Below are 12642 nucleotides of genomic sequence, written 5' to 3' on the forward strand. Positions count from 1 at the left end.
TGAGTCTTATGTAGACGAAACGCGCGTCTGGCGTACTAAATTATAATCCTGGTACCTATGATAACTATCGGACATTTTTGGTAGTAATACAACAATCTTACTACTCCGTATTTAGGTGAAAGATGGCACTTACTTTGCTTCTGTATACACTTGATAATAAAAGAAACTGGGATTCAGCTCAATTTAAATTATTTCATTATTTTACCCATAAATAATATATATATTCTCATGCACCGGTGAATATTTATTTTTTTTAAGAATAATTGTATAAACAAGTTTAAAAGTTCATTTTCACATAATTATTATATTGGTTAATTGTTATGTGTTTTTTATTAAAATATTTTTATTTTTTTTTATGCTAACACAAAGGATAGCAGTATAGGTAAAAAGGACAAATGCAAAAAGTTTACTTCGGACTCAAACTCTACTTGGACTATATTATATATATCCTGGAAGGGGATTGGTATGATTGACATGAAGAAAATTGTGTTCTAGTGATCTAAGGATATAGATGTTAACAGATACAGATATAGGTCACCGGTGGGCTTTCATCAATGAGGAAAACCCTTACCGTATAGCCATTTATAAAAGACCCCGCCATATATAAAAGTGAAACAATCCAAAATAAAAAAAAACACTATGGCATGCATGATTGAGGCATACACAATAATCTTGAAAAATATGACAAACAGCAACAAACGACAACCACTGAAAAACAAGCTATTTACTTTGGACAGACACCTAAGTTGCGTGTCTGAAGTTGTTCAATCCTTCTCTCAAGACACTCTTTGGACAGTTTTTAGTCCCTAGATTCAAATGTATATGAAACAAGAACACATACACCAAGCCTGTATAATTAACGCTAAAATGAGTGTATTTCTAAATGTGCCTGGAAATAAACAGTCATGTCAAGTGATGATCATTTGCTAACACAACCATGATTAAGATTAACAGTAGCCTAGCGATAATTTTCAATATAAGGTTATTAATCTTTGATCTTTCAATACAAGGGGAAGGTTAATTGATATTAATTAACGGAAGACACTACCGGCCATAGAAGAGTTTTAAACAGACCCTTCGTTGCGTAATAACCCGAACCTTGTCCTATGGAAGTATTATAAGTATGTCAATATAATACGTCCATGCTGACTGTGCGAGGGCTGTGTAGTTGGTCAATGACATTTAAAACTTCAATCACCATTCATGCTTGTACTAAACATAGAACAATATTAAATTTGTCTTAACCATCATCCTTATGAATGAATGATAAAACCAATTTAAGATTCAAAATAGTTTAAAGTTAATTTGGAAAACATTAACTGTATTGTGATTATGTAATGTTAATGTGCTGGTTCCGAAGTGTACAATTGCAAGTTATCTCATGAGCATTAAAAAAGAGGATGTGTTTTGGTTATTTCTATATTAGTTGTTTTTCTATTATAATAGGTTTAGACAAAGAAATAAATTATGCATGATGATATAAATTACTTTTACTACTGTGGAACAGACATCTGTATATTAAACATATATATAATTTCGTAATCATCTTTAGTATATAAAGGTTGTTACTGTGGTAGAAACCATTCTTATGCTTTTATGATTATAAGATCGTTAATTCAAAATATATGCTCAGGCAGTTCTGGCGATTAATGAGTTCCTTTAATGCAATGTTTGCTATATAACAAATTTTCAAAGATGTTTTTGTCACCTCCCAATCTTTTTCTGTAGTTAGTGTTAGCCGTCATGCACCCATAACTAAAGGAAGTGGAAAGCATTGCCAAGGTACAAATTACAAAAGATAACATTGGTTGCATATTTCTGAATTTATATAATTGTTATTCAGAAGTGTCTTCGTATTTGATTTATAGATTCATTCCTATTTTCAAAATTTTTCAAAATTTTGTAGATGGCATTGTTCTTCAATGCACTGGTGTCTAGTGTTATTGGCATTCGTATAGATTATAATTCAAGCATATGGATACTAGAAACCATCAGGAACTTTCAGCGAGTGTAGAGATTTTGTGTCATGAAGGAGTAAAGATTAAGACTAAGCAACACAACTCCTCACATGAAAGGGAAAATGGTCAAAAATATCGAACACATGGAAGCTTCATATATTGCTAGAAAGTGGACACGTACATATCCTCTATTTTTCAGCGGCAGTGTTAGCAAACTATAGCTAGCATCTGTAGTAACGAGGACAGTTTGTCCCTGTTTTTTTTAATTCATTTCCCTGTATGACAAATTGGCTGTCTTGTCATTGGTAGCATTGTGCAAGCTTTTTATTGTGTGTTTTAGTGCTACAACATATAATATGGATATGTAGGCAAAGGCAAGGATTGTTTTCATGTATGAAACAGGTTTCATATTCAACCAAATTAGTCATGGATTTTGGACCTTGTGTAGTTAGTTTTTTTTAAGAAACATTATGCGGGTTTTTTTTCGGAGAAGTCTGTCAGTATTGGTTGTTAAAATTTGTAGTGCTGTGCGTGCGTGTTTTTTTAATTTTGCGATTTTAAAGTATTTTCAATTACTTTTGACAGATATATTTAAACGTATTTCTTTATAGTGGATTTGGAAACAAATCATTGCAACTTATATTAATCCCTTTCCACTTTGCGGGTGCCAGTGCTGCCTTATAGCGGCATCAGACTGTTTTTTTTTCGAAATCTACAAGTGTGTCTTTTATGTGTTAGAGATATTACTTTCTCTTAACACGGGTTAGACATTTATTGTCCCCTTCCGACGGACTATCGTCGTTTCCTCAATACCATACTAGCAAATGGCGAAAGTTGACAAATATATATACTACTATATGTCCCGTTTTTCAGCAATTTGTTTGGTGATTTTTGTCGAAGAAGTGTAAAAAAAACTACTGGATTATGGTTCTTAAATTGGGCGGAAATATAACAACTAAACTTTCGAGATAAATATATAGTATATTCTTCAGGTTGAAAAGTCCAATGTCTATATCAAATATAAATTACCAAGGGCTTACCGTTAAATATTTATATATTTTTTTAGTCAAATCAGGTTTTAGAAGATAAAACAAAAGGCATGGTTGCTAGTTCGTTTATAAATTCGGAGAATTTTGAAATAGAGCATTAACAGAACTATTTATTTTTGCGCCAGATATACACCAAGAAATGTCTCATCAGTGATGCTCGAGGCCAAAATGTTTGAAAACTCAAACTTATTAATAAATAAAGACATTATATGCAAACAGGACAAAAGGTAGGGTCAAAGGCTGACAAGGAATCAAATATTTCCAAAATGAAAATACAGTTTCTATGATTTCAAATAATTTTCCAAATTTTGTTACAGAAAAAAATAAGTTTATCCCGAAGTTCTGGATACTGGGCTGGTGAAATTTTCGTGAGAAGACGAACATAAAACTATTTATTTTAATTATTTTTTTTCTTTAACCAGTGTCTCTTTTTAAAATTGTTTCACTTAGGGTAAAGGTTGTTTTACGTAACAAATCTTGTTCTAATATTTGTCACGCCTTGACCCCAAGAGGTTATATATTTTTTATTATAATTATGCATCATTACATACATTACACTTACACAATGTAGGTACAGAAGTGTTAATTGTTGGTTTGACCAGAACGGTGTGGCGGTTTACAAGAGGCAATAATTTTATGAATTTTTAATTAACACCCAGGTAAAAACCGCTACCGTCGGGACTTCAGAAGGTAGTCATAAACCCCCAATACCTGCTGCTACAGCCATGCATGTTTTAATTAGCAATTATGTGTACATCTACAAGAAAGAATAAAAATTCCCTACCAATAAATTAAGGACGGATTTGCGTAATTAACACCATAACTTCAAAATTATGTAAAACATTGTTATGTTATTGTCTACAAGGAGTAGTCTGAAGAATATTTTTTTTCAAAACTATAAACTATACGATAAATATAGTTTTATTCAATACACGATACCAGAGTGTTTTTTTTTTTTTTTTAGTTTTTGTCTTTTTTAGATCGGGAGATTACTGACTTTAAAATTCTGAAATAAAAGGAAAAGTAAGATATCTTTTATACCAAGGAATTGTATATTTAAATATACATATACAATTCTTGTTTATACTCAGACATTAACCATCAACACATAAAATTAAATTAAAAATATAGATCCAGAAGTTGACGTGCAGTTTTACACTTTTAACTATGTACCTTACATGTATATATAGAAATACACAAGGACGTATAATAGTTATACGTCCTTGAAATACATTAGTCTCTGCTTTGAAGCAGTTATATTTGCGTTTAAGATATATAGTTGTTATCGGATTTATATATTAATTTGTGTATATAAGGAATAAAAATTCAGTAGCTTTTTTCATCCATGTATTTCTTTAATAATTAGAAAAGTAAATCACATCTGATTAAACATCCGGTGTCAGTCCCAAAATATATATGTCAAAATTAAATCGGATTTTGAATTTCCCGCGACATCGATGGATGGATCATAAAGCTTTCAAAAACTCGTGTATTCAGGACGGCACGCGTATACTCGAGCGCGTATAACTTCTGTATAATTAGATTAATTTTGGCATTCATCAGGTCTGAAAAAAAAAAGAAAGAAAGAAATTTAAAATTAAAAATAATAAAAAAACATCAAAAACTAATTATACAAATAAAAAAATACTCTTATGTTGGAAAAAGTTGCTAAAATAAATAAACAATAACAGCAGATAACGTATTGAAAATATGTCAAAATATATTGAGTTTGTATATTTTCCCCCGATATAGAGGAGAAAAAACAAAAAGATTGATTTAGTTTATTCTAGGAGATATTTTGAGGTTAACGCTTTATTGTTTATGAACTTTTCGTAACTGTCATATTATAGATTAAAATTACTGTTACTTTAATTTATTTCGATTTCGTTATTTTTCGTATTTTACGGTTCCATCAAATACGAACTAGTGATATTCCACCTCCTGACTTATCATTCTTTTCATTGCAATATGACATTAATTTCTAATGCAGCTGACGGTAATTAATATGAAAATAGGATGATGAGGAAAGATTGCCGATTACTCAAAAGAGTATAATGATATAGTTATGAGTCAAACATTTATGTGTAAACAACAATAACACTTTAACAAAAACGAAACCAAAACAACGCACCTCTATTCCGTTTCATTCTTGTCTCTGAATATCGAGGCCTCTTTGACCATGGAAGTATTAGTCAGTATAATACTACCATGCTTTGACGTACTAAGTGTTATAATTTTGGCTATTAAGAAATAAAATACGATGCACATTTTTCAATTATACAAAAGAAGTAAAAAGTTAATACATCCAGTCTTATGATGAACTATACTCATGTTTTTAATACGAAAAGAAAAAAATCAGAAGTAACTTTTCAAATTGCTGCGTTCGGTTCTTGTGAAAATGCATAATTACCTTTGAAAAATACTTCTAAAGCTTTATATAGAAATTAACATTTATTTTACAAGGAAACTTACTTTGTTTGCTCCTTCGAAAAATGCACAATTACTTAGGAAAACAGTTTGTTGTTTAAGTTTATATCTCAGTATTTATACAAAAAAATGGGTTTTCAGGAATATTTGGCATTAATATAAATACAGATACAAATATATCACGAGGACTTAAATTAAAACTTTCCCGTGAAAGGTATTATATTTATGGAATGATTGTTTGTTTATTTCTATGATTGGTCATTAATATTGGTTGTTTTTATAACACTAATCTGTGTAACTTGGCAGATAAGATTTGATCATAGATTTGGCAGATAAACTAACGAGCTGATCGGTATTCAATGTGAAAGATATCAGTTCATAACGGTCTGACAATCCTTCTTTAATCCGCTTTTACTTTTCACGCGAAAAAATGACAGCAAGATGTGCTTAAACCGTTATGACACAGTAAAAAATTAACGAAGTGGGAATGGTAAGAAGGATAAAGACAAGATTTTCATGGATTATCGCAGTTATTAATCTTTCGCTTAACACTCGAATTGATAAAACAACAGTTAGGTTTAATGCAAAGTTAATATTTGTTGATGATTATTGTCATAAAAATCTGATTATGATCAAAATAATATTTAGACAGGATAGAGTTTTGGCACACGAACATGTTGTGTAGTTGGAGTGACACTGATTAGGGGTATAGTTTTACGAAGCAGACTCACACCCTAAAATCACTTCCTGTTTAATCTATATGTTACACTATTTGACATGGGAATGTATTGAACAGAATATAAAATCGGAAAATTATGAACTTTTTAAAATCATGTGCATCAATTATGCATCTTATAAATACATTTTGCCAGAAAGAAGCAAAATTCAACGTAACAACACCACAATACGCACCGATAACTGTACATGAAAAAAAAAATATGAAAACAAAACAGCAAAAACAATGTTAAACCAAACAGCATGTAGTTAAAAAAAAAAGCTGTTTTATCATCAGTGAGACAACTATCTCAAAATAAACAAAAAAAAAAAAAAAAAAGACGACGATTTAAACAACTATGTATAGGACAGTGTAAAGGTTTCATACACTTACCCTATATAGTTCAAAAGGCCGTGATCAGTGGCGGATCTAGAACTTTTCCTAAGGGGGACCCGCTCCAGTCATGCTTCAATGATTCCCTTTATAACCAACCAAATTTTTCCCACGAAAGGGGGGCCGGGGCCCCCAGCCCCCCTTTGGATCCGCCTATGGTGATAAAACATGTAGTGTTGATGCCACGATCTATAAAAATGACCATATTGAAGCACAGGGAAAACCAACTGCCTAAGTTATGATAAAAACAACAAAAAATATTGGAGACAGAAAACAATGACAGTCATTCAATAACAAACGTGGGACAGACTCTTTATAGATTTAATATACAAACGTGGGACAGAATCTTTATAGATTTAATATACAAATAAGCAGATATAACAAACGTGGGACAGACTCTTTATAGATTTAATATACAAATAAGCAGATATAACAAACGTGGGACAGAATCTTTATAGATTTAATATACAAACGTGGGACAGAATCTTTATAGATTTAATATACAAATAAGCAGATATTTAATGATTGTCGAGTTTAAGTAAAATTATTTTTTTTTCAAATTCTTATGAGGAAAAATAAGCAAATGTTGTGCAAACCATTAGATCAAACTTAAAACCTTTGTAGACAGCTTTTGGAACAGTCTCTAAAATAAGGGGTAAGCATTTAGATTTTTCATTTTGCTATAGTTATAACAAACAGTGGGATTACTTTCCATTTTCACAAAATAAATCTAATCTGCACTAAAATTTAAATTTCCACACATTCTTGCGTGTATGTTAAAATTGTAACATAATTATATGTATGTTGGGTTATTTTTCAACACATAACCTCTGACCTTAATATATATGCTTTACTGGCACTTTAAAAGATTTTGCGAAAAATGAAAAAGAATGATGACTTTAAACCAAAACCACATTATTGAAAGAAAAACGATGTATTTTCTTTTATATACAAAGTAATTCATTGTTGTCTTTGGTGCAAACTCTTCCAAGTATTTCATTGCAGTTAAGCTCATCATCCTAAGTATCTTTTACCTGCGACTGAAACATATTATATATAACAACTCGTTTAGCCAAATTTATTATCAAACAATGAATATGATAAATATTTGTTTTTTCGGGAAACTGTGAATTTAATTTATTTACTAAGTCTATAAGTAGGATATGTATAATTTTAAGGAAATATTGGTCTATATTGCAAATTATTTTTACTTCAATGATTTTAGGATGAACACATTTGATTTATAGCACCAGAGAGAGCATTTCAAATATATCGAAAAATAAAAAAAATATAAGAATAATTCTAAATTATATCCTGACGCAAAAAATAAAATTAAACATTAAACATATTTGAAAAGTTTTAAAAAGTAAGAGAGAAAAAATATCATAACACAAGATAAAATAATACTTTATTAAGAGACTCAGACTAAAGTAAAAAAATATTCAAAAATAAAATAGATGAAAAAGAAACACAACACAAGATCAAATAATACATTTTTTTACCATAGTTACAGATAATGTTATAAAAATTCATTGGGTATAAAGTCAATTCTAAATGAAACAATAAAAAAACACATATAATATAAATTTTTTCAGTATGAAAAATACAAAATTAAAGAATTATTAGAAAAAAATATAAGAAAATAGTTAAGGTTAAAATTGAAATGAAATTTTTGCATAAATTTAAATTGTTTTGGTTATATTTTTTTTCATGAATTTGACGTGATGAAAAACAGATGTTATTAATAATCAGTAATAAAGTGTCAAAAAGTGGGAGGAGTTTGGTTAAACATAGCGCATTAACTTTTTGTCCAATCAAAAAACTCAATAATTAAGCCACGCCTTTTTCACAACTTAATCTTAATAAAGATCAATAAATACCACTGTTATCCACATGAAACCATCATCATATGACTAAGTTTGAAAACGATCATAGGAGTATCTTACATTTAACTGTTATTTTTTTACAATTAAGAATTCCAGGCCTGCTATTGGGATCCGACTGTGTTTTTATCTAGAAAACTTCTCGGAGAGATTCACAGCGCAGCTGCTTTCTGCAATCAACAGTGTGAGAAGAAGCGAAACATAAACTTTTGAGGACTTTATTAGTCAACAATATAACTTCAACTGCGATTTGTGAAATCGAAAGGATTTTAATCTCCGTATGATTAACCGAGGCAGCAACGAAATGATCAGCCCGTACGTGGATACCTCACACAACCCACACCTGCCACCCGGCGCCTTAAAGCTGAGTCCGTCAGACCCAGTGATCGAAAGCAGTATCCACAACCAAGGGAATTCACCGTACAGCTCACCACCGAGTGGATATGGTGTTCCAATGTCACATCATGTTGCCAGTAATTACACATCAAGAGACTTGTTATTCCGTCGTCCAGACTTAAGTTTTCCCGATACCAGTACAACACATTCTGCAATATATCCGTCTAGCGGCACCTTCTCGTATCCAGATAGCACAAATCGAGTTTTGTTTCCTAGCTATCACGAGCCATCTCATTATTCAGGACATTACAATGACCAGATGAGATTTGCATCCGACATTTATTCAAGAGCCGATCAATTTAATCAGCTTGCAAGACCTGAGCCATTTGGACATTCTCAACACTTTGGTATGGGGCATATGAACACTATGAATCCAATGAACATTGCATCTCACAGTCCTGGTGCTTTCTTTCGTTATATGAGACCCCAGATTAAGCAGGAACATACATGTTTATGGATAGATTGTGACCAACAGGAGCCAAAGAAGCCATGCAATAAGGTGTTCAACACTATGCACGAGATTGTAACACATATAACTGTTGACCATGTTGGAGGTCCAGAGCAGAGTGACCACGCATGTTACTGGCATGAATGTGCTAGAGAAGGAAAACCATTCAAGGCAAAATACAAGTTGGTAAACCACATCCGTGTCCATACTGGTGAAAAACCGTTTCCATGTCCATTCCCAGGCTGTGGCAAAGTCTTTGCTAGATCTGAAAACTTAAAAATCCACAAGAGAACACATACAGGTATGTTTCATTTAATTTTATTTAGTAGAACACCTATAGTTTTTGATTTTGATTTTTTTTACATTTTTGCACTTTATTTTGAATTCACAAACGAAAAATTTCAAAATGTAAACAAATATTTATTTTATTTATACACACGCAATATTTAAAATTTGGTAAACCGGGGAAATGAAAAATCAACATTTCTAAATAGTTTATATTTAATAACATTTTATTTTTCATAATTTTAAACGGATAAATTAAATTATGACATTGTAAAGGGTGATATAAACTGTAGTATTTGATCATCTCTTTGTTATGAATTTTAGAAAGTTTTTTTATCTCGAAAAATAGTGAAAAAATCATTATTTTTTTTTCTCACGCTGGTTCAACAATTTATACATTTTTCCTGTAATAAAAGTCACCGATACCAGGAACTAAATATCATAATTAACAAAACAGAAATTCTTAACTGTATCAACAAGTTGCAAAAGTCATTTAGTTTTTAAAACTCTGTTAAGATGCTTAGTGCCCTCAGTAATTTATATGGGAAATAGTTTTGTTGGACATTTATTACCGTCTACAGGACACACGAACAGTCTTCAAAGAAAATCTTATGTAAATAATCTGGTAAAGCACATTCTTATCAAAGAATAAGTCAAAAATATTTCGTCACTAGTTAAAAATAAAAAAAAATTATTGAATATACGTCAATGTGACAGAAACTCTAAAACTTAAATTAAATTCAAATAATTTGATTGATTAAAAATAATACATGTAATATCGGGGTATTGCCTGAACATTGTAAATACATTTTGTCTAGACCATATTTTTATTCCGCACTAGTTTGCGAGGAATACTATTCACCAATGTACATGTAATTAAAAAAAAAATTAATAGCAAAGCTTGAAAAACACTTTTTTTCACTGATGACGTATATGTAACTCGGTTGAAACAGGAACATATATATTGATATATTATTGTTAGATATACTGCTACCTGGTTGAAGGACCAAGTGCACTAGTGCAATATGTTCCTACTGTACAAAAATAATAACAACAAAAATTACATCGTATACACACTATTATTTCTTTACAGTGAAAGCTTTCTACAAATGTATTAAACTTGTACCCGAGTAGTCCGTCATTTTCCATGCTAATATTTCATATCGAGTTTACATTTAGAAAATTTACAAATGAACACATGAGTTTACCTCTGAAAGCCGTATGAACAATATAACTAAAATGGGCACATGCAATTGTATAATAACTTGTTTCCGAATGTAGAATGAAATCTTTATTTTCTTCATTTATTTTTTCAGGAGAGAAACCATTTCCATGCGAGTTTCCCGGATGTGACAGAAGATTTGCCAATAGTTCGGACAGAAAGAAGCATTCACATGTTCACACTAGCGATAAACCATACTGCTGTCGCGTTCGAGGTTGTGAGAAGACATACACTCATCCTAGCTCACTAAGAAAACACATGAAGATTCACGGTAATATTTCACCTGTTCCCGACAACGAATTCTCCACTAACGACGAAACTAGTGAAAACAGTGACTCTACCCATAGTCCAAATTCTCTTAAGTCTATGCAGCCATTATCATCATCACCCTGCAGCAGTGATTCCGAAAGTCATCACCATGATCAACAACCAATGTCTAATGCAACAAGTCCAGCACTTCCGGTTAATCCAACACCCACACTTCCGCAATCTAGTTTGTCGCAATTAAACGAATGGTACGTATGTCAGAATACCAACGTGTCTCAACCTAGTGAACATTTGCCTATGAACAGTTTTTGTAGTCTTCCCATGCATCAGCAGCCGCTGCTTCAGTTCTCTTGATCAACCGATATGGAATAATATAGTGCATTTTTATTTGAACATACATGTTTGTGTATGACTGTTTTGTTAATAATGTTATTGAATATTGTTAATGGGATATGTTCCGATTGAATCTCAGTTGTGTGTTTATTCTAAAAACATTAGTGCTAATAATACGGCACCATGTAAATAAAATTATGGACTCTAATGATATGTATGAAGGTTAAAATACCTCAATTTTGTGCAATAATTTGACATATGAAGAAAAATAAAATAATTTATAATTGTTTATATTTTTATTTTTTTATGTTTAAAATAGTGTAAAATTAAGATTTGTTCTTGGTATTATTTGACTTGAAAAAAAAATCGTATTTCTCCAAAACTATGGTACCAATTACACCATTTTCATTTATGTTTGAATGGTTTGAGAAGTTGAAAAATTTTAACTTATTCATTTGGGATCCATGCTTTCAATGTCCAAGGATAAACATACTACATGATGTATGTTCTGGTTGTCTTGGTGTACATTTACTATAAATCAAATGCTGAAAATTCGATTCAAATTTTCAGTAGAAATTGTTATTTTCTTGTGTGAGTTTGTTCCCTTTTATGACGCGCAAGCTAAGCCTGGGATACCCTGTTGATTATGATTTATACAAATTTTATATAAAAAAAATCAAGTTAACTATCCAAACAAACGGTTAAAAAGGAAGATTATTATTCTCTTCCGATCTTGTGATAAATTCTGAGTTTAACATTTCAAATGATTTTGCTGGAAACCAATCATATTGTGATTAAAAAAAAATTCAAACTTAGAATTTATACAATATACATTAAATTATTTAAAGCACATACCAGTCTTCAACATGACAAATGCAATACACTACTACAAGATACCTTTAATTGAGTAGCATTCTGTATGCCATATGTTATGTATGTCAACTCTGGTTAAATGTTGACCATTGACGGTTTTGTTCAGGTCTTTCTTTTTTTATTCTGTCAAAAGGTTTGTGTCTGTCTTATTCAACGTTTGTTCTCCAGTGTACCGGACAGTGTTCCTTGCAAAGATAAGCAAAACTTAAACGTAGTATTGTTTTATGTAATTGGTACACGAGTTCTAAAAAGATGAGATACAACCGAAGGTACATAGAAAAAATAGTTTTTTCCCTACATTCACCCGAACCTTTCCATTGAGGTTAATTTGCAGTCAGCTGGGAGACAACAATACAAACACAAAAAGATCAACTATCAATTAAGTGAAATAAC

At 31.1% G+C, this 12642-nt stretch overlaps 1 protein-coding gene across 1 annotated transcript; it reads left to right on the top strand.

Annotated features, from left to right (window-relative positions):
- The first annotated feature begins 8438 nt into the window (after positions 1–8438).
- Positions 8439–11665, top strand: LOC143068012 (zinc finger protein ZIC 1-like). The gene is made up of 2 exons (XM_076241747.1): positions 8439–9570; positions 10871–11665. The coding sequence occupies exons 1-2, from the start codon at positions 8706–8708 to the stop codon at positions 11395–11397; spliced, it is 1392 nt and encodes a 463-aa protein (XP_076097862.1). The 5' UTR covers positions 8439–8705; the 3' UTR covers positions 11398–11665.
- Positions 11666–12642: the final 977 nt, after the last annotated feature.

This window comes from Mytilus galloprovincialis, chromosome 3 (genome assembly GCF_965363235.1).
Source record: "Mytilus galloprovincialis chromosome 3, xbMytGall1.hap1.1, whole genome shotgun sequence".
NCBI lineage: Eukaryota > Metazoa > Mollusca > Bivalvia > Mytilida > Mytilidae > Mytilus > Mytilus galloprovincialis.